General features: G+C 36.5%; 1 protein-coding gene across 4 annotated transcripts in view; it reads right to left on the bottom strand.

Moving 5' to 3' along the window:
* Positions 1 to 24,217, bottom strand: part of LOC150091832 (uncharacterized) — a 256,523-nt gene that overhangs the window by 39,151 nt on the left and 193,155 nt on the right. For all 4 annotated transcript variants that reach the window (XM_090377195.1, XM_090377203.1, XM_090377219.1 and 1 more), the window contains 3 exons: positions 18,934 to 19,125; positions 14,533 to 14,726; positions 4,906 to 5,248 (listed from right to left, as the gene is read on the bottom strand). In XM_090377195.1, coding sequence (XP_090233321.1) covers positions 4,906 to 5,248; positions 14,533 to 14,726; positions 18,934 to 19,125 — 729 coding nt within the window. The remainder of the gene's footprint in view (positions 1 to 4,905; positions 5,249 to 14,532; positions 14,727 to 18,933; positions 19,126 to 24,217) is intronic.

Here is a 24,217-nt window from a genome sequence, read left to right as displayed (position 1 = left end):
GATCTGATTATGGTTCTATATAAATGAAGCAGGCTGTAACGATCTGCTTCCCATGTTGTGGCTGATAAGACTCTGAGTATGTTCAGTTTTTTTTTTGACAAGTAGTCCGGAGATGTTCAATGTGCTTTTGGAAATTTAACTTATTGTCAAAGAACAATCCTAGTAGACGAATACAATTAGCTATGGGAAGAGGATGGTTATTTAAGAGCAGCTCGGGTTCAGGATGCATATTGCATCTGGAGCAGAAGTGAATGGCAGTAGATTTCTGGCTGGATAACCATTTAGTCTATAACCATTTTGTGTCATCCATGTCAGGATGCGATTCATTGACATTTGAAGTTGCCGTTCAATATAATGCATGTTTTGAAAATGACAAGAAATTGAAAGATTGTCTGCGAAAAGGTATGAATCCACAGTTTTCGGAATGAGTTCAATTATATGATTCATTCTCATTGCAAACAAGGTAGCGCTGAGAACAGACCCTTGTGGAATTCCTTCTTCTCGGATAAAGATTTTAGAGAGGGTTCCCCGATAACGAACTTGAAAGGATCTCCGTTGAAGGAAATTTTGGATAAAATATGGTAAATTACCTCTCAGGCCAAGAGAATGTAGATCCTTTAAGATGCCAAAACGCCACGTAGTGTCAAAGGCTTTCTCAACGTCAAGGCAGACCATGACGAGACGTTCCTTTTTGATGAAAGCATTTCTGATATTTGACTTGGCTTTGATCACGAGATCCAATGAAGATCAGCTTTTCCGGAATCCAAACTGGTTGTTATTTATCAAGTTTTGAGACTCGAGGAACCAAGTGAGACGGCGATGGATCATTTTCTCGAGAGTTTTGCTGAGACAGCTGGTAAGGGATATCGGTCTGTAATTTTGAGGACAGAATGATCTTTACCGGGTTTTGCAATCGGTAGTACATAAGAAGCTTGGGAAGGTATGTTCAGAAAAAATTCGATTATAAAATATGAGCAGCGAAGAGAGTGATCTTTGATCCAGATTTCGGAGCATTACATAATATATCCCATCAGGGCCAGCAGCACTGTTTCTTGAGTTGGTAAGAGATTGCTGTAGCTCAAACACAGTAAATGGTTGATTATAAGATAAAGCATAATTGTCAGTGTAATTCAGTCTGGATTTCTCTGCAACTGTTTTACGTTTTTGGAATGATTGATCATAAGCATTACAAGAAGGCAACAGAGAAAATACAATTCCCAGTGCATTTGATATATCTGTGGGATTAGAGAGTTCTTGCCCGTTCCAGTTTAGTAGCGGGGTGGATAGAGGTGGAAATTTATTGTTCAAACATTTTATTTTTCTCCAGATTAATCTGATATCGGTATTTTTATTAACTGATGAGGCGAATTTAATCCAAGTTTCTTTTCTTGCTTTGCATCTGATATAGCGAGCTTTAGCTCTGAGCCGTTTATAGTTAATAAGATTGGAGGTGTTAGGATATTTGCGGAAAAGGTTCCATGCTTTGTTTTTCTCTTTTTTTGCATTATTGCAACCTTCATTCCACCAGTAATTTATTTTTCGTCTATTTCTTGCTTGATATTGAGGAATGGAGACAGATGCAGCTGCCAGAATTTGATTCGTGAAGTGCTCAGTAACACTAATGATGGAACCGGACTGAATGATATCGTTGTCAAATGAGATGTGCAATCTGTATTTTGCCCAGTCAGCCTTTGAAAATTTCCATTTAATTGGACCTTCTGTTGGAAAGGAATAGGATGTTTGAATTTTGCAGATTAACGGATAATGGTCGCTACTATAAGGATCACTCAGAGATATCCAATCTATACTTGGAAAGAGGATTGGGGAACAAATGGAAAGGTCAATTGCAGATGTTGAGCCCGTAGGGAGATGCACATATGTAGGAAACCCAGTATTCAGTAATGTTAAATTCTGGCTATCGATCAGCATTTCGATAAGCTTACCTCGTCTGTCTGAGGTGGGGGAATCCCATAATGGGTGATGTACATTAAAGTCTCCTAGTAAACAAAATGGTGATGGTAACTGCATAACAAGATCTTCAAGTTCCTGAATAGTATATTGATGATTAGGCGGAAGATAAATGGAAACCGATGTCAGAGTAATACCATTAACAACACGCGTAGCAATGGCTTCTAAGGATGTTTGTAATGGAATACGTTTGGCGGGGATGCTTGAATGGAGGAGTATTGCTACTCCTCCATGGGTGTTATTGGAATCAGCCCTGTTTTGCCTGAATACAGTGTAATTTTTTATTGAAACTGAGACCAGAGATGTCAAATCTCTTGCAAGTTTCTTGCAAGCACATTGCAAGAGGTTTATAGTGATAAATTAATTCATGTATATCATCTATGTTACTGCGAAGACCTCTATAGTTCCATTGGATAATATGTTCCATTATTTGGTTTTGTAAGAGGAAGATGAATCTGTCTGCTTTTTATGCGTGGATTGTTTATAGGGGTCAGATTTAAATTTTTCTTTTCTGGGAAAATTAGGGCGTCCTGAATCATTTTTATCATCCATCTGCATACAATTCAAGAAAATCTTCTCGGTTGGGCATATCATCAGTATCCATGCTTGTTGGTTGTTTCACCTCCACAGGATCTGATTTATGCAATTTTCTGTCACTTTACTGTGGGTTAGGTTTTGAGTTGCAATTGTGAGTGGCGTATTATTACTTTGGTCCACTAGCTGTGATTCAGATGTAGGCTGAGTCGACAGTACTGATCGAGCCCAGTCGGCGATTGATTTGTCGGGAAAGACTGACACTTTGTCTGATATGCTACTGATTTGTAACTATGGGTAGCTGAAGCGTAAGCGGTTTTTGGAATACTTGATTTTACTTGTCTTCTAGCTTCTTGAAAAGATACTTTATTTTCAGTCTTGTATTTCTGTATTTTTTTTCCTAACTTCCAGAGATCACAATCTTTGGAGTAAGCTGGATGATTGCCCTTGCAATTAGGACACTGTGGAGTTTGTGCCTTGCATTCAGATTGAGTGCGAGTTTTGCAACCGCAGTTTGGACATGTTGCATCTCCACGACATGCTGTCTGCGAGTGGCCAAATTTCTGACATTTGTAGAATCTCAGAGGGTTCGGGATAAAGGGCCGAACACTACAGTTTAAATAGCCTGCTTTGACTGCGGGACTAAGGTGCCGTCTTTTCGTATCATGATTCTCTTGGCCTGAGTTACATTTTGATCCTTTAGTTCCTGGATTATTTCATCCTCAGAAACATTCAATAGGTCCCATTCACTGATCACTACCTTGGAAGAATTCAGGGTGTTATGTGGAGTGACTTGAATTGGAATTCCACTTAAAGTTGTAAGTTTTAACAGGAGGTCAGAGTGTCTTGGGTGAGAGGTCTCTATTAGCAAGTCACCAGATTGAAGTCGTTTAACCAATTTAGGAGATGCTGCTGCATTTACAAGGCATCGTTGTATGATGAAAGGGGAGAGCTTGCTGACAGGTTGTGAAGACAGAGAATGGATGATCCGGAAAGCTGGAGGTTCCTGCTTGTTTGCATCCTTTTTTAGTCTTTTCAACAATGAGAAGTCATGATCAGTTTCGTGGTTGTCATGATGAGAGCTCTTTGGCTCTAATCGTGGGAAATCATTATTGTCCATGTTTACTCCTTTTAGCCCTGGGAGAAGGACTTTCTTCTTCCAGATTACTGGCCCCGCCACGTGGAGGCAGGAGCGGTGCCACCAGCGACCAAGCGGTTATTAAGGTTAGTAGAGTGAGTTAGTATTTAATATAAATACTAAAAAAGAAAGGTAGATTCCCTTTCTGGGTTCTTACGTAAGACTTTTTAAGCAAAGAACCATTTTAAGTGAACAAAACAGAAGAAAACTGCACAACAAAAATAGAACTATATCACTTTCAAAGATCACTTTATGAGTTGCAGAGAAAAATCGCTTGGCACTCGGGGCCCTGCCCCCTTTTTTTGTGGCTGATGCTAAAACTGCACATGGGTAATAGCAGTAATCTTACATCAACATACCAACTGTGTGGTACTACAGTGAAGGTAGTAGAAAATGATAAAAACCTGGGGGTAAACGATGTACAGTTAGATATGAAGTTCTCTAAGCAGTGCAGACAGGTTGCCAGGACAGCTCGTGAGATTTTCAATGAGGAATGGATGCAGAGAAAAGCAACAAGACTGGTGAGGGGAGCAAAAGGACACTCTTTACTAGGAAAGGCTTTAGTTCTGTAAATTGAAATGTCAGGAGATTGGGCACTTATAAGGTGTTAAGACTTTGGGGTAAGCTCAATGCTAATGATATTCTTCCTCCTGCTCAGATTACACATATGAGGGAGCATAAATTCAATTTGAGGAAAGGATGGTTGCAGGACAGATGTGAGAAGTTTCAGGTGCCTGCCTCTGTCTTTGCTACAAATGGAGGTGCTGCCATTGCTGGGTTAAAATGATATTAATAGTTTAGCTTTACTGATGAATAACAAAATTGTCACTAATATGAAAATAGTCCAAACTCTGCCACAATTGGAGTACAAAAGCAGATGTCAACCACAGTCCACAAGATTTGAAATAGCACATTTACTGATGCTACAGATGAATTAAAGTCAGAAGAACAAAAAGTGTTTAAACAGGTAAAAATATTTTGCAACTTTCTGATTTTCAGTAATGTGGATACAGACAGGGAACTTCGTATAATGGGAAGGTGTGGTCTCTATAAGGGAAAGAAATTTTCATTTAAATATTAACCTGAATTGCCAATTAGAACAAAGACCAAAATTTGCTATTTATAACTGATTTCCTTATGGAAAGTAATCATTTGTGGCTAATTTCAAACACATCAACAAAAAAAAATAATAATAAAATAAAATAATAAACAGAAACTGCAAACAAAATTTTGAATTTAATACCTAACTGATAATAAATGCTTACCAGACTCTCTGCAAATAAGTGATTCCACTAAAAGATCAGTATGTTCCCTGATACCACCTTCAACTCTTTGACTTGTAAAATCTTCCAAGTTCATGGTACTTGTATCCAAACCACTTGGGTCAACACTACTGACCACCACTGCAGGTGATGACACCACAAGAGAAGACACCTCAGGTATAGTTTCCACTAGCACAGCAACTGGAGTTACTTCTTGATCCTCCAGACAGTTACTTGACTGGTCTTTTGGTATGCTGCTATGAACAAGAAGTCTCCTTTCACCGATGTAAGGCTGGCTTGATGTAGAAGCAAGCATTGGACTTTGATTGTTGTTAGAAGATGAACACTAATAATAATAATAAAAAGAAAAGGATAATGTGTAATTTGGTAATATGAGTAAGTATATGAGTGTATTTAGTTAGCACCTAAATATAAATATATATAAAATTGATAAACATTACTTAGAGATGTTATACTGCTAGATTATTGGATGAAGAAGTCCAATAATCTGGTTTCTACGGTAATGTTGGATTATTGGATGTCACAAATAATTGGAAACTTTATGGAGTCTTCAAGTAATTCAATTTTTTGTATGCCAGTATGCTATTTATTTTATATTTTATCTAGCTAATATTTTAAGTATATATATATATATATATATATATATATATATATATATATAAAAATCATTAAACTATAAAGTATTGAGAAAATTATTGCTTTTAAATATTTGATTTATTTAGATATTGTTGGATTATTTTGTTATAGGTTTTCCTGTAACAGTTTGATTTTTATAATATTATAGATATAATTTTTTAAAGTTAATTTTCATTGATATTTAGCTAATTTTATAACGGTAGTTACGAGATCTGCCTTAAAAACATCACAGGGTATCGTGACTCACACGGAAATAGCCGATGGCGATTTACGGGTGAGTCATGATTTAATCCGTTGCGGAACCTGTGGAATGTTTTCCAAGGTCGACCTGGTGACTAATCATAGCTCACCTGGGGATTCTTTTCTTTTTGATTGATGTAAGGAGTGCACTGATCTTAAATTACAATTTGGTGCACTAATGGAACAATTTGAATCACTGAAAAAATGGATGCTTGCCCTCGAGAATAATGCACCTGGGAGCTCGTCAGCGACTCAAGACTCCAGCAATCTACCAAGTGATGCACACCCGATTTGGGCCTCAAAACAGAAAAATCAAGTGCAAACTACTCTGGTTAAAAAGGACATTGTTTTATTAAGAGACTCCATTGTCAGGGAAACGGGGAATATTTTTTGTAATAAGGATAGGTGGAGTAGAACCAGGGTATGTCTGCCTGGAGCAACTATTAATGATGTCACCAACAGATTGTCAGATTTTAAGGGGGGTAAAGAGAATACAGTAAACCCCCGTTATTCGCGGTATCTGTATTCGCGGTTTTGCGTATTCGCGATTGCTGATTTAATAATATAAAATGAAACCTAAAAAAAAATGTGAATTTTAAAGCGCCGTGAATATTTTCCGCCATAAAAAAACATGGGCGTGGCAAAAATTATCTTTCCCGGTCAAAACAGCGTTCAGTGGGTGGGGGGAAGAGGGGTGACAAAATCGCGAGTTTGGATGTTTCTCGCTAATCCTTGTTCAGTATGTGTTATGCGCTTGTCATGGAAGGTTTGGTCATTTGCTTTTAGTTTATATGCTTATAAATTGAATAAATTTATCAATTTATAAATTGATATGCTTACAAAAGTGGTAAATCTACCGTTTTGCAGTGTAAAACAGACTTTTTCGAGTGTGTTAACGGAAGAAAGTGCCTTTATTGTGGTCAAGTTATTTTTTACCCGTACAAAAATATAGCTACGAATAACAAGGGAAATGTGAAAATATCAAAGAAGGTGATGACATTAGCGAATAAAATTGAGTTATTAGACAAAATTTCTAATGGTGAAAGTGTCTCTTCAGTGTCAAAACATTATAAAATCAATGAGTCAACGGTATGATCAATCAAAAAATCGGAAGAAAAAAATCCGCTGTAGTGTCCGTGAAAACGCGCTAATTGCTTCAAAAATTTGCTCTTTAACTCGTGATGCTAAATTAGAAAAAAATGGAAAAGCTTTAAATCTGTGGATAGAAGACCGAACTCAAAATAAAATTCCGTTAAGTTCACTCATCATTTGTGAAAAGGCAAAAGTCCTTTATCAACACTAGCGAAACTGGTGATAGCACTGGTGGGATAAGTTTTTTTGCTAGCAAAGGTGCTGGTTTGAAAGATTTGTTTGAGATTTCTTATAAATATTACATTTAATATTAAATTGTTTCTTATTTTCATTTCGATGCCATATGCTTGCATTTCGCTATGTACTGTCTATGTACAGTCATATATGAAGGTACATATAATACATACATAGACAAAATTTTAGACTAGTTTTTCTTATATATTTCATACTTTGGAACGGAACCCCTTTATTACTATGGGAGCCATAACACAGTATTCGCGTTTTCGGTATTCGCGATATTTCTCAGGAACGTAACCCCCGCGAATAGCGGGGGTTTACTGTATTATTATTCATGTGGGTACATTAAATGTACACGATCTGACGATTTGTTGGAAAAATACAGGACCATGCTGAGGAAATGATGCGAGCTAGGCCACAATGTCTATGTGTCTGCAATTCTGCCCAGACACGATAGGAGGGATTATATGTTAAAAGCCTTGTGGATTAACTCAAGACTTGAAGGACTCTGCAAGGCTTTAGGAGGGAAATTTCTATCAGTATGGCCCACACTTGTAGGTAGAAGGAATTTGTTTTGTAGAGACGGGATACACTTAAACAAAGGTGGTGCAAAAGTTTTTGCCAGTATTATTGAGGATACCTTAAAGGTTCAGGGAAACTGCTAGCCAGGGAGGATGTGGGTAATACTGACACACGTTTATCTGATAATATTGGTCAAAGTAACTCTTGCACATATTATCTAGATGTTCTGGGGGCAGAAACGTTTCAAGTGAGTGGGTAGCTAATGCCAGGGAAGCAAGCCTAAAAAAAACTTCAAGGGTTGTGTTAGGGTTGTTAAATATACAAGAACAGTAAGTCTTAATTGTGTATATGGTAATGTTAGAAGTGTCGTCAATAAAATGAGCAAATTCGAACTGCTGGTTAAAACAAGTAACATGGACATAATAGGGCTTATGGAGATGGGTGCCACCCAGAAATTGGGGATGACGAGTTTATAGAAGGGATGGCGGGGCAATGCTTAAAGCAGCCTGAGTGTGACGATAGCTTTCCCAGATTCAGACATTTCACGTGCTAGTATAGAATCTGTACGGCATGAGATAGTTGGAAACAAAAGTATAATGCAAGTAGGAGTAATCTACAGACCAGGTGATTGTGAAGATTATGATGAAAGCCTCTATATGCACATGGAATGGGCAAGTAAGCGTCAATGTCTTATTATGGGCGATTTCAATTTGACTCTAATTGATTGGAGTAAATGGGAAGGAAACTCGAAGTGGGGAACAAAATTTTTAAATCAACTAGATGACTGTTATTTGTAACAACATGTCAGGGAAAGTACTAGAGAAAAGAATATCCTAGACCTCATCATCACCCATGAATCAGATGACATAACAGGGCTGACAGTAGAGGAACCAGTAGCAGGAAGTGATCACGGAGTTCTACGGTGGATAATGAAGAGAGAGAGAGGTAGCAGTAGTAAAAGGCAAAGGAATGGGGTATAATTTCAGAAAAGGAAATTACGATGCCTTAAGGTGCTACATCTCTATTAACTGGGTAGATATTGCACAGAGAATGAATACAATTGAACTGTGGTATGCTTTTAAAACATTAATCACAGATGCCTTGAATGCGTATTTACCATTAAAAAAATATTCCATGAGGAGGGTTCCAAGTTGGATGAATAGTGAAGTTGCCACATTACTTGAGCAGAAAAAGGTGGCATGAAAAGTTACAGAGCAATAAAAAGTACTGAAGCCTATAACAGCTACAAGATGATCTGTAATAGAGCCGCAGAAAAGGTTCGACAGGCAAAGGCAGTTTATGAGAAAGCACTAGCAAACAGAGCAAAGAGTGGGGATAAGGAATTCTTCACATATATAAATGCCAAGAAGAGCAGGACAAACCAGATCGGACCTTTACGTAAGGAAAAGGGGATACACCAGCTGCCGTTGCAGATGAACTCAACAGTTATTTTGCATCGATATTTACAAATGAAAAACCTTTTGTGGCAATGGGAAATTGTGGGAGCGAAGTTCAAAAATATGTAATTAATGACATTGAAATTTCGCAAGATTATTTAATGAAAAAACTTTCGAGCCTACAGGCCAGTAAGGCTCCTGGAGTTGATGGAATATACCCAATAATCTTAAGGGAGGCGGCAAGTGAGTGCATTGAACCATTGAGGCTAATTATACGAACATCACTAGACTGAGGAGATTCCGTTGGATTGGAAAAGTGCCAATGTATCTCCCATACATAAGGGTGGCTCTAAGAGTGAAGTGGGAAAATCATGGAGGCAATGATCAAGGGTGGAATTCAGGATCATTTGGATAGAACTGAAATTCTCAAGGATTCTCGGCAGGGTTTTGTAAAGGGAAAATCATGTTTAACAAATCTGGTTCGCTATTTCGAAAGGGTCACTCACAAGCTGGATTTTGAGCTAATTTCGACATTGTTTATGTAGATTTCAGCAAAGCTTTTGACTCAGTCCCACATGAGCGGTTGCTTTATAAGCTGGAACAGATTGGAATCACTGGGAAAATCCTTAGATGGATAGCAGGATGGCTTCAGGTCAGGAGACAGAGGGTTGTGATAAATGGCTATTCCTCAAATTGTGTTGATGTAAGAAGTGGGGTTCCCCAAGGATCAGTATTAGGACCACTGTTGTTTTTAATTTTCATAAACGACATCGATGAAGGGATAGAGGGCGTGATGTCTAAATTTGCAGATGATGTTAAAATTGGTAGAGTAATTAATGATCACTGTCAAGCTGAGCTTCTTCAGAGAGACCTAGATAGACTTCAGGACATCACACCTGGGAAACAGTAATCCCAAAAAAACTTCTTCACTTGGTGGAGTTCAACTAAACCCAGTACTGGAGGAAAGGGACTTGGGTGCTACGATACGGTCAGACATGAAATTCTCTGAACATTGTAAACAGGGTGCAAGGAAGGCCCATGGTGTCCTATCGATAATCTATCTAACTTTTGCAAGTAGAGATAGGGACATGATAATCCCATTATATAAGGCTTTTGTTAGACCACACCTAAAGAAAGTCATCGAGCTTCTTGAAAGGGTGCAAAGATGGGTAACTCGCCTGGTGAGAATGGAAAAAGGGCATCCTTATGAAGAAAGACTTCGAATAAAGACTTCGGGTTGCAGAGTTTGGAAACTAGACACCTTAGAGGAGATTTGACTGAGGTGTTTAAGGCTCTGAGAGGCATCAGTAAAATGAATGAGGACGAAATTTTCAAGATTATAAATGATGCTAGAACTAGGGGACATAAATTCAAGTTAACGGGGGGGGGGGAATGTTTCGATTGGACTGCAGGAAGTTTTACTTTAGCCAGTGAGTTATAAATTACTGGAATAAGTTGCCTACATGGGTGGTAGAGGCTGACAGTTTGGGAAAATTCAAAGGTCATCTGGATAGTACCTTCGGGTGAGAGAAGCGCATAGGATGATAGGTTTAATTTCCTTTTCTTTTATTAATTATTATTATTTATTTATTATTATTTTTTTATCATTGTTTTATTTATGTTTTTTTTTTTTTTTGGCTGGTGCCGCATAAGCCATAGGCTTTCTTGCACCATGCAACCATTACTAATACTAATTCAATTAAACAATTTCAACTGTTCTTTTTGCTCTTTAAACTCAGACATCATAACACTTATTTTTTGAAATTGTGTGCAATATTTTGTTCCTGTTGCTGTAATTCCCAGAAGCATTGTCTGCCAATGCCAAACTCACATTTGGATATGTCTGGATGGCCTAGTGATAATTAAAATGTATGAAAATGAAAAGCTTTAAATTTCTTGAGGTGATGCTTTTATCCTATATGACAAATTTATAGTTGAAAAAACACAAGAAGTGATAAATTACAGGTTTACCCCCTCAAGTTATAAACATCATACATAAAAACAAAGTGCTGATCATTAAATACAATACCAATCTTGATATCATCAGCAAATTCTGACATCACATCATATCCCTTCATGAATGTCATTTATGAAAATCAAAAACAATACTGATCCTTTGGGAACCCCACTTTTTACATAAACCTTACATGAAGCATAACCATTAATCAATCCACTGCCTCTTACCTCGCAATCTATTTAAAGATTTTTCTGCAATTACAATATGTTCCAGCTTATACAGTAACCTTTCATAACTGAGTCAAATGCTTCAATGAAATCCAAGTAAACAATATTGAAATCATTTCCTACATAAAACTCATGAGTGATTCTGTCAAAACAGTTTGGTTAAACATGATTAGTTTAACCAGTTTAATTAAACTGTGATTTTCCCATTACAAAACCATGCTGTGTCTACTGCAGAATTTCATTTCTATCTAAATGATCCCATACTGCACTCTTCACTGCAATACAGAATAATTGCTTCCAAGATTTTCCCTATCACTAAAGTCAGACAGACTGGTCAATACTTACCCACTTCACTCTTACAACCTCCTTTATGTATTGGTGACACAATGGCACTTCTCTAGAGTCCAGTGATGCTCTCATAATTAACCTTAATGGTTCCATGCATTCTTTCTGCCTCCCTCAAAATTACTGGTATATACTATCAATCTCAGGAGCCTTACTTGCCTTTATGCTCAAAACTTTTCTGATAAAAAGTCTTCTGAAATTTCAGTATAGCTAATTTCATGCTTCTCAGCTTCACTCATATAGTTTCTCCTCATCACAAAGGATCTTTCTTCTTAAAAGATCAACATAAACTACCTGATCATTCCCTACGATGTCATCTGATTCATGGGTGATCAGGTTTAGAATATTCTTGCCCCTAGTATCCTTGTTCCTAACAAACAATAATCATCTAGTTAATTAAAAAAAATTTTCCTTATGTTGAGTTTCCCTTCAACTTGCTCCAACCACTATAAGGCCAATTGAAATTACCCTTAATAAGACAGTCACACTTGCTTGTCCAGTGCATTTGCATGTAGAGGCTCTTGTTATAATTTTCTGGTATGTAGATTACTTCCACTCTCATTATACCTTTGTTTTCAACTAACTCATGCCACACTGTTTTTATACTAGTATGCATAAATCTAGGAAAGCATTTGTTATGGTCTGGCCACTTTTGATAAGAAGCATGACCCACCACTCTTTGTACTTTCCCTATTCTTCCTAAATGAATTGTATATAACACAGTGAAACTGGTCATCCTCTATTTCCTGGTGGACCATGTTCCCATTAGTCCTATTATGTCAACATTAGTTGACCTCACACAAGTTTGAATTCACTCATTTTATTGATGGCACTCCTGACATTACTGTGTATGCAGTTGAGATTAAGTGTTCTTGTATTGTGTACTACCTTGCCACACTCCTTGAAGTTATTTAGGCTTCTTTCCCTAGCACTAGCTTCCCATTCATTTGAAACATTGTTACCTTCAGAACATTTTTCCAATATTGCCTGTTGCAAAAACAAACAAGAACTCCTGAGATGCATGCAAGTGCGTTACTTTAACCCATAACATTAGAAATGCGTATCTATATTACCTGTTTCTTCCCCCCCAAGGTGTCCTTGATGATACTGAAAAACCCTTGCATCATAAGCCATAGGCTTCCTGGCACTATGTGGCCATTACTAATACTAATCACCTTTGTTCATATGTATTCTATTTCTACAAAAGTTTCCTTCTACCTGAAATTACTAATGGGAACCCTGCCCCCTCTGCCTGGGCAATGCCATCAGTCAATTTCAAAATGAACTTACTAATTATTGACTCTGAAAACCTCCCTCTGGTTTTCTAGTAGTGTTAACTACACAGGACAGGAAAATTTTGTCTTAAGTGGTGCATTTGACAATGGCTTTTCATTCCTTGCCAAAACAAGCACCATAACCAAATGAACATGACAAAAAAGGATGGAAGGGTGACTGATAAGAACCAGAAGTTATCAAAGCTTCTTGTTCAGTTGCACATATTTTCAATTTTTTATATAGTAGTCTGTTGTATTAGTTTATGTAAAATTGTGTCAAAAATGTATTGTGTCTTCTATATCATAGGAAACTGCAAGCGATAAAATGCAGAAAACAGCATGGAAACAGAACAGCCAAACAGTTTGAGTTACACCCTATAAAACTGTATTTTGTATTGTTATTGTGTTTCATTTCTACTTTTATATATATATATATATATATATTGTAAAGTGAAAAATATATGCAGAAATACTTGTAATACAAATATAATACTTCTCTGAACATAATATATTTAATTTTTAAGATGAAAACAATGTTACTACATGTGGTGATCTCCTCTAGGTGTCTACTACAGTTTATCTTGTAAAACTGTTTACCTTGGAAAAAGGATAAATAAAACAGGGTTACTAGAATGAATCCAGAATAGTCTTTTATGAAGATGAAAGATTAGACATGGAAACAAACAACAGAATAAATAAAGCAGAAAGAGTAGGAAGCCATTTAAACAATTTTATTTGCAAAAGAGAAATTAGCCAAAAGACAAAATTAGCAGTTTATAACAGTTTTTAATCATATTGAAAAAAAAAAAAAAAAAAAAAAAAGAGGATTGTTGATCAAAAATAAGAATCTTCAGAATTCAAAAAAATATATGCATGCTTAATGGTTTTCTGAATTGGAAAATGGAAACATCTAATAGTTTCAGGTTTATACTTTATGTTCATTTTATTTTCAGTCACATTAATCAAATGTTTTGTTTTGTTGAAAATAGCATGTAAAAAAAACCACAATGGTTAAATTTTTTCATAAAAAAAAACCTTTTCAAAAATAAAAACAAATCTGGGCACTTGTCAGATGACTGCTTTTGTTATGATCAGGGGGCACAATTGCTGCTGGATTAAGAAAATAAATGGAAATAACAGATGAAAGCAATGGTATATTACAAATGGAGAAATAAAGAAAACTAAAAAACTGAGGTAATAAATATCTAATGAAAGGTTAAATGAAGCAAAAATGACAGTAATAGACCCAGGTGAAGATATGTTTTCCAAGTGTAACCATTTAGATGATCAAGGGTCATAATTTGAGCACATTCCTCGTAGGGTATTACTCTGGTAGAGGATTGTTTATAGCTCATTTGGCCTTCACCCCCCCCCCCCCCCCCGAGAGCTATGACTAATATCTTATGTTATTTCATTTAATTTCATTTTGTTCTAGTATCCTTAGCTTATTAAATCTTTTCTAAAATAAATACTAGGTAGTAGATACCCCGAGAGGGTCACCAAATGCCATAACTTTGTTTTTATCATAAAAATTCTTAATGTATTATTATTGTATTATTTCTACTTTTGTTTTCTAAGTACAAAACTTTAAATATGAAAAATTAGATAACAGGCATGACAGTGAACAATAAATTTCTAGTAAACTACAAATAATAGATATGAAAAAATAAAGTCTTTCTTACTCTAACTTCAGTTACAGGCTCTTTTATTTCTGTGTGGACTGGTAACTGGGGAGCAACAATAATGTCTGTTTCAGGTGTGGACACTGTAATTGAACCAGGATCAGAAGCCATACTAGACACGGTTTCGGGAAGTGCCAGAGCAATGACATTACTTTCACTTGAAGAAACTGCTGCCACATCAACTATGTTAGTGCCTATGAGAGAGTAAAACACTGATAATCTACCAATACGTTTTGTCAAATCATTTTTAGAGAACTGATAGTACAATAAAATTTTTTTCATTTTATAGAAAAATTATTATTTTTTAAATTTTAGTGTTTCTAGAATTAATGTAATTCACATCAAATGCCAAAGTTATGATAGAGTTCTGAATGTCTTACAAAAGAGGAAAGAAAATAAATGAAAATGAAGTAATGAAAAAAATACTTTTATTTCTTCAAAAATTATCCTGCAGTTCTCATACAAGAAATCCTAGAAAGGACTCCTCCTTCAAAGATATGGAGATTGGCGTGGTCCTTCACTGTGATTCCATCCCAAATCTTAGACCACCACAATACACGTCTTTTCCTGAAGTTAAGAGGAATTGAAGTGTTCTGTGTTATGCCCAGATTGTAATGTACTGAGAACCACTTTCCAGAAAGAATCTCAACTTGTATAAAGAGAAAATTGGTCTACTGGCTATAGCATGTCGGCTACACGAAGTCAGAAGACTTCGTGTAGCCTTTAGTTCATCCCCCCTATTGGGGGGATGAACTAAAGCCATTACAGAGTCTCGCCACTCAAGCCTTCTATATGTAGATTGCACTGAAACTGCCATTTCTACCGAGAGCTTGATACAGATGTTTACCTATCATCTCCGTATGACATCTCATTATCAGGATACTGTAATTCTTAGCCAACCATTGAACCTGATTTCAAGATACCATTCCTGCCATAACCTTGAAATTACAATTTTTTAAATATTACAGGCTCTGGCCACTTCAGTTTGCAAATATCCTGTTATCTTTCTACCAAGAGCCATAAAATGTTCCAAGTATTCTTGAATACACTCTACAGAAAGAAAGAGAAAAAACGATTCAGGTGAATTCCGTGCTGTTATTATATTTGAAATGAATGGTACTGTCATCTTTACACTTTTATAGCCAACCTGATTTGCATGTTCTACAGTTCAAAAATATATTCAGATTTATAAAATTAACTTACATCAAGATGTCAAAAACTAAAAATTAATGCAATTATGCTTAAAAATAAAACATGGTTGTAACTAAAATTTTGGACATCAGTGTATTGTTAATTTGTTAATTCTGCACACACACTGTAGAAAACTGCAGATGTATAATTTTGTCAGCACATGTCCAAACACATGAACAGAAGGAGTGAAAAAACATTTGTTGATGCTACTGATGTAAAATTAGGTGGTTCAGAAACCTGCTAGTTCGAGTGGGGGGTGAAAATAGACTAATAATTTAATGATAGCCACAAGCAAAGGTGTAACTAATTCTTGCACTGCATCTTTTGGGCCATGCAGCAGACTGGAAAGTAGGGAAGGAAATTACAAGGCCTGCTGGGAATCTACACAGAACTAGCAATTATATGAACTCTATTAGAGTTAATAAAAGCACAAAGAGGCACACATTTACTTGCTCATATACTAATGTAAGAGTACAGTAAATAGAGATGATGAATTTGAAGTATAGGTTACCAAATGCAGACAAACTATCATAAACAGAATCAATCTGATTCTGGAGATGCAGAATTTGAACAGTCACTACAATGTGTATAGAAAGGACAGGAAGGTGGATGGGAAAATATATGCTCTTGCTCTTGGTTAAGAAGCATGAAGAGTAGAACTGTGTTAAAGGCCAAATGACTAGTGATGAGTATGATGAACAACTATACAGACAAACAGAATGGGCCAGCAAATCAGAATGTCTTATCATTGGAAATTTTAACTTTACAGATACTGAATGAAACTAATTGGCTGGCAGCTCACTCAGTAGAAGAACATTCCTGGATTTGCTAGATGATGACTAATTTCTACACCAACATGTCCGAGTGGCTACAAGAGAAAGCAATATTCTTGATCTCATACTCAATAATGACTCACCATATTTTAAGGATCTTCAAATTTAGAAACTGCTGCTAGTCATTTCTAAAGTTGAAGATTCTTAGTGTATTGTATTGATGTGGGATTTTTTTAAAAGAAAAACTATCAAGGGTAAAGAGAATTCCAAAGGCGATGCCAAAAATTGTACTTCACAATGTTCCAAATGTTTTGCAACATTATGGTTCCTTCTTGTGGATAAATAGTTAAAAAAAAAAAAAAAAAAAAAATTAGATATCTGCATAATATAAAACCCTCCAGTTACATTTTGCCAGACACAAAGAGGCTAAAAAGAAGAGACAAAACTGTTCCAGGGCAAAGAAGTCAGAGGCTGTGTTCCTGATTGGACCCTAAACAGTGCCTGGGAGTCAAATGGTCCTCTATGCTACAAGCCATTCTGAGTGTCAGAGAGGGTGAGGAACCATTTGCCTTGATCCCCCTTTCTGGCAGTGACGATGGTATGGTTGTGGGCTGTTGTTCTGTTTTGGCTGCCATATAACATTAATGGTTTTCTGAATACTATTTTTTTATTTTTTTGAATCTGTAGAATTAACCTGTGGTTCCTATCAGGTGACTAAGTGACTGCTGGATATATTGTCACTATGGAAGAAAGTTATCCAGATGATAACCCCGCTGATGTTTCTGTTTTTTCATAATTCTTTTGGATATGGAATGCCTCAAGATAGGTGTGCAACATTCCGCACTTTGGAATTCAAGGTAAACAAAGCATGGTCCTCAGAGATGTTACAATGTGTAATGTGATATCACTTTGGACAGTTTTCCCACATTTTGTGTTGAATATGTTCATCATATATTTTCTGCAACTACAGTTCTAAGGACACAACTGTAACACGACAACTATTATTTGTTTGGGGGTGGGGGTTTATTTATCTGTTTTAAGCTTCTGTTCCATTTAAACTAAATGCTGCCATTGTTTCTTTGCCAATCTATGGCCAGTCCCTCCTATCTCAGGATGAAAGGGGGATTTGTGAATTGGGGCCAGCCTGAGGGGTTTATTTATTTAAGTATATGTTCCATTTAATCTAAATGCTGACATTATGTTTCTTTGCCAATCTATGGACAGTCCCTCCTATTTCAGGATGAAATGGAGAATTGTGAATTGGGGCCAGCCTGAGGAGGTTGAAAAAATTGTCAATGGTTCTCTTAGAAGTTTTATTAAACATCTTTGCAGGGTATTGGTTATGACTTGGTATGTATCTGATGTTATTTAGCTCTTATACATTGTCAAGTGTGCAGGCTAAGTGCTCTGAGGGGTGACAGGAGTGATAATTTAAAATAGATGTGTCCATAGGTTTTCTGAAAACAGAAATACCGAGCTTGTTGTTGTTGATGCAAACAGTGAAATCTAGGGTGGAAGGGTTTTGTTTTCTTCTCTTTCTATTATAAATTTAATATATTTTTCCAGGTTATTAACATGATTATGAAAGGTTTAAGTTCTGCTTCACCTGTTGCTCCAAATTAAGAAAACATTGTCCATAAATTTTAATCATAATTTAGGGGAGGAGAATCAATCTCTTAACATTCTAAGATGCATATAGTGTAGTTGTACAGATTTCCATCAACCAATTAATCAGCTCTTCCCAGATACATAGGAAGGATCTTAGTATTTTCAAGCTATTGCTAATTTTTATCCTATAGATCACAAGCAATGTGTGAAAATGTGCATGTCTATTTGTTTAGCAGGAATCACACTGGTACCTTCATGCCTTTCTCAATCCCAGACTTAGCAATTATAACATATTACTTGTGCTGCATATCACAGTGTGTTTAAATGACACCAGGAAGTTATGGCAAGAATCCCCCCTTCCCACATTATTTTGTCACTCTGACAGAACATTATAGTATGCTTTACTGCTAGCAGTTCCACATGATAAAAATCTGGTGCTTGCCCAATATTTAAAATTTATGAGTTTCTCTTGCAATCCTATTTTACTAGTTTATTTTATTATTATTTTTTTTTTTTTCATATATTAATCAGATAGCCTAATGATACAATGAATTATAGTGGAATTCATGTATCAATTCAGCTACTATCATGGGAACTTTAATGTATGCTGATAATAATACTTTTATATTCCCACTTGTATATCAAATATTTATGTTGGACTTTCAACACTTTGCTCATTTAAAGTTTATCAGCCTAAACAACTTTTAACACTTAAAGTTTTATCCCCTTGAGTAAGTGATGCCAAATTGTATCAATTTCTATAATTTTTTAAATATTTCAAATGAAAAAATCAAAGTAAAACTGAATAAAAAATAATACAATTAAGTACCTGGTTTAGGAGAAGTTTCTGTTTGTGGGGAAATATTTTCTGTTTGCTCTATTACATCTTCTACAAACTGCAATGCATCCAAATCAAGCTGAGCTGATGCCAGTGCAGTGCTAAAGATATCAACAACTGCTCTCTGCTGATCAATTGATTTTGGCTGATTATTAGTCTTGTAACTGTTACAGCTACCTTCACCTAATAAATGATGAAGAAAATGTTTTAAAAACACAACACTACACCGATCATCTCAAAATCACAAAAATAATTACACAAAAGCTTAGTTTCTGTTAATATAGTAAGATCTACCTATATGTGACAAAAGTAATTTGTACATTGAATAAAACAATGCCTCAATACAACGAACATATAACTTTCTTATAATTTCCTGTTATAATAATAACTGGAAGTAACCTATATTAACTCAGATATTGTTGGGATAACAGAGACATGGTGTCACACAGATATAAGCAGTGCAGAATTGGAATTTGGGGAGTACAATGTGTACAGAAAGGACAGACACGGTAGGAAGGGAGAAGGGGTTATACTGTTAATTAAGAAACCCATAAAATCTAAAGAAGTGCATCCAGTTGACATGGGTGGACAGTGCAATGCTCAGTCTGTTTGGTGTGACATAAACACTGGGAAAGGGAAAACGAGAGTAGGAGTATGTTATAGGCCTAATGATGCTAATGAGTACAATGAACAGTTGTGCAGAGAAATAGAATGGGCCAATAAATCAGAATGTCTTGTAATGGGGGGATTTTAACTTTCCAGATATTAACTGGAACTTGTGGGTTGTTATGTACATGCTAGCAAGACTTTTGTGGATTTATTGGAGGATTGTTTTCTATAGCAACATGTTCGAGAGGGACAACCAGAGGGAGTAATACCCTTGATCTGATTATCAACAATGATGATGCATGCATTAGGAACCACTAGGCAACAGTGATCACAGTGTACTGATGTGGGATTTACTTAAAGATGTAACTATGATCAAGGGTAAAGGGAAGGGTTTTTGTTTTCATAACGGTGACTACAGACGTCTGACAGTTTTTAAATTTTATGGAGTGGGATCAACTGATGATGTTACGAATGGCAAATTCTAAATGGGAAGCCTTCAGGGACTTAATCTTGGAGGTTACTATGCTTTTCATACCAACTAAGAAATACTATTCAAGGTTCAGGGCCTAAATGGATGTCGGATAAATTAATGAGGCTCGTGGCAGAGAAGAAAAATTTATGGGATGCATATAAATTATCAGGCGACACAGAAGCCTATGAGGGCCGCCTCCGTAGCCAGGTGGGCAGGAGCAGCAGTCCGTAACACACGCTTCTTGATTAGACCCGGGTTCGAGCCTGTGACTACCAAATATGGAGGATGCGGAAAGGTCAGGGAATGACCACCGCATATCCTCGGAGCAATATGGCCTTAGTTGCTAATGCTCCTAAAAACCAAATAAACAAACAAACAGAAACCTATGACAGATATAAGGTAGTCAGTAATCAAGTCACAAAGGAGGTTAGGCAGGTGAAGGCAGATTACGAGAAATCTCTGGCAAAGTACGCAAAGAGTTCTTTATTTATGTATACTCTAGAAGGAAGAGGATGAATCAGATTGGTCTACTTAACATAGATGGTTCGACTATTGATGATCCTGCTCAAGTAGCTGGTAAAATGAATGAGTATTTTGCATCTACATTCACACATGAGGAGTTATTCAAGGAGGGGAATGCCAAAAGTTTATCAAACTGTAAGAGGGAGCTAAGTGATTTTGTGATAACTGAGAGCACAGTGGAGGAGAAATTGTTGAAGTTAAACATAAAAAAGGCACCTCGGGCAGATGGAATCTATCCCATTATAATGAAGGAGGGAAGTAAGCAAACCCTTAGCTATAATTATGAGAGCATCCTTAGAGTCATGGGAGGTCCCCATGGACTGGAGATATGCAAAGGTATCCCCAATTCACATAGGCAGTTCAAAGGGTGACACAAATAATTATAGACCTGTTAGTTTAACTTCTGTTTCGGGGAAAATAATGGAGTCACTGGTTAAAGAGGTGATACAGGATCACCTAGACAAGACAGCAGCAAGAGTTCAGACACACCATGGGTTTGTTAAGGGGAAGTCTTGTCTGACCAATTTGATTGGATACTACGATGTGGTCAAAAAAGGAACTGGATGCTAAAAATAATTTTGATATCATATACTTGGATTTCACTAAAGCTTTTGATACTGCTGCACATGAAAGACTGCTATACATATTGGAGAGGTATGGCATTAAGGTCAAGTTACTGCAATGGGTAAAGGGATGGTTGAGTGGGAGACTGCAGAGAGTGGTAATAAATGGAAACTGCTCTATGTGGAGTCCCCCAGGGTTCAGTAGTGGGCCCATTGTTGTTTTGTGTATTTATCAATGCTACTGATGAAGGTATATCAGGTTTAATGTCCAAGTTTGCAGATGATACAAAGGTTGGCAGGGTTGTTAATGACAGTAAATACAGTATGCTACTGTAACAGGATCTAGAAAAGTTAGGCAGATGTGCTGAGAAGTGGCAACTGAAGTTTAAAATTGACAAATGCAAAGTACTGCATATGGGTAGCAGTAACCCAAGAGAAATGTACCAACTGTGTGGCACTACACTCAGGGAGGTGGAAAATGAAAGACCTGGGGGTATTTGTGCAGTCAGATATGAAGTTCTCTGAGCAGTGCGGACTGGCTGCCAGAGCAGGTCATGGAGTTTTATCAATGATATATAGGATTTTTGCTAGCAGAGACATGGAGGTGATTATCCCTTTGTATAAGGCAATGGATCAGCCCACACCTTGGGTACTGTATACAGGTCTGGAGGCCTCATTTTATGATGGATGTAGAGTTGGTAGAACGAGTACAGAGAAGGGCAACAGGATTTGTGAGAGGAACAAAGGGGTGCGCTTATGAAGAAAGGTTTAAGTTCTGCAAATTGCAGCATCTGGCGACTAGGCACCTGTGAAGTGATCTGATTGAGACGTATAAGGCCTTGAATGGTTTGAGCAGGCTCAATGCTGACTGCATACTTCCGCTTGCTCAGACTAAGAACCTGAGGTGGCATAGATTCAAATTGAGGAAAGACAGTGTAGAACAGATTTGTGGAAGTTTTCTTTTAGCCAATGGGGAGTTGATTGCTGGAACAGACTTCTATCTGTTGTCGTGGAAGTTGACAGCTTAAATAAATTTAAGGCTGAACTAGACAAACATTTGGAGTGACTAGATGAGTGAAATGGGAAGGATTTTTTTTTTTTTTTGGCTGATGTTGTATAAGCTTGCTTTCTTGCATCATATGCCTCAACTAATGCTAACTCCAATCACCAATTTATAACAAATGAAACACGATGTGGCAAAACAAAACATGTTTCATTCCTTTACCTTACCTATGTGTTATGTCGCCATGTTATTCGCCAAACTGAAGATGACAAAATACAAATCAGCAGCAGCTTCTCTTGTCTTTGAATATTTTTTACAACTTAGCTGTCAATGATTCCTATAATTTATAGTTTTAACTACCTTTGCAAATGAATAAAAATGATCTTCTATGATATACTTTTGGTTTACAGGCTAGAATAATCCTTGTTACTGTGATCTCTTTTAAGTCAATCCTTATGATAAATAATGTTATCAAAAGATAGGAAACCATACCACTCATACATGGTACTCAGAGGATTAACTTTTATGGTCATAAATAAGAGCTCTTGGATATCAAGATTTCCTTATATCAAATAAAATTCATTTAAATTTTGCATACATGACAAGTCAAATGATCCTGGACTGGGATAATTCCCAGAGAGCAGAGCTGACTGCTACCAGGCAGGTCTATGAGGTGTGGACAGTGGAACACTCATCAGATACGGTGGATAACTGCAAATAACAAATAAGCAGTTCCAAACAATCAGCGAGACTACCAGTAGCACCTAGTAGCACACTTTTTGGATCAGTAGCACCTAGTCTGAGCAAAAAAAAATAATAGCAAGTACATTTGCATCTCACCAGACAGAATCACTATAAATCACATTGACTACATTATAATAACTAAGAGATATAAAAATACTATGAAGAACTGCAAAGCTATGCAGACTGTGGCTCAAACCAAAACTCAGTAGTCTATAGGATGAAGATAAAGCTAAGAAAAAGTTAGCAATAACAAAATAGATGCATTCAGTGATAAGCTAAAGAGAAAAATAAAAGCTAGCAACTGAACATAAGGTACATTGAATGAAAGAGGGAAGAGGTTTAAAGGAATTATGCAGCAAACAGCTGAAGAGGAAATAGGATATAAAGAAAAAGAGGGAAACCATGGATTTCAGAGGAACCCTAAGCATGATGGAAGAAAGATGAAGTGATAGAGAGGAGTACAAGGTGACAAACTCTACTATAAGAAAAAGATGTAGGCAGGAAATGCAAAAATAGTATGAAGAAGAGTGTAAGGAAATTAAGGACCTGCATAAAAGACATGGAATAACAGAATACACAGGATCATAAAAGAAAACCAGCAGAAGGAAAGAAGATAAGAATGGCAAAATATTATGAGGGAAAAGACATCATGGAAAGGTAAAAAGAATATGGGGAAAAATAAAAAGAATATAAGCAAACAATAATGATCCCCATAAAAAATGAAAAATAGCCTATATTGTAGCAACTACACAACAACCAGGATCCTAACACATGCCTCTAAAATTCTATTAGGTGTGATATTGAAAAGAATAAAAAGAATTGAAGAATGTGTAAGAAATGATCAGTATGGATTCAGAGAAAATAGAGGAACAAGAGATGGAATAATGGAACCAAATACCATTGCTCAATGGATTCATGGATTTTGAAAAAGCTTTTGACAGGGTTAACCATGGGAGAATGCTCAATTAGATATGCAGATAACACTATTTTATTTAATGGAAGTAAATCAGAACTAAAGAGGGCACTTAACAAAATTTACACAAGGAGAAAAGAGTATGGCAAGAGAGTAAATGCAAGAAAACAAAAATAATGGTATTAGCATTAGCAGAGGCATATGATGCAAGAAGGCAAGCTTATGCAGCATCAGTCAAAAAAAAAAAAAAAATCCTCCCATTTCACCCCTCCATTCGTTCCAAATGCTTTTCCAGCTCAGCCTTAAATTTATTTAGGCTACCGATTTCCACAAAAAAAGATGGAAGTCTGTTCCCCCAATCAACTATCCGCTGCTGGCTGAAGGCAAATTTCTGCACATCTATTCTACAATTGTCTTTCCTCAATTTGAATCTGTGCCCCCTCAGGTTC

This window comes from Mastigoproctus giganteus, chromosome 1, assembly GCF_048544385.1.
Source record: "Mastigoproctus giganteus isolate SK-2022 chromosome 1, ASM4854438v1, whole genome shotgun sequence".
Taxonomy (NCBI): domain Eukaryota; kingdom Metazoa; phylum Arthropoda; class Arachnida; order Uropygi; family Thelyphonidae; genus Mastigoproctus; species Mastigoproctus giganteus.
This window is presented reverse-complemented; position numbering and strand designations above follow the sequence as displayed.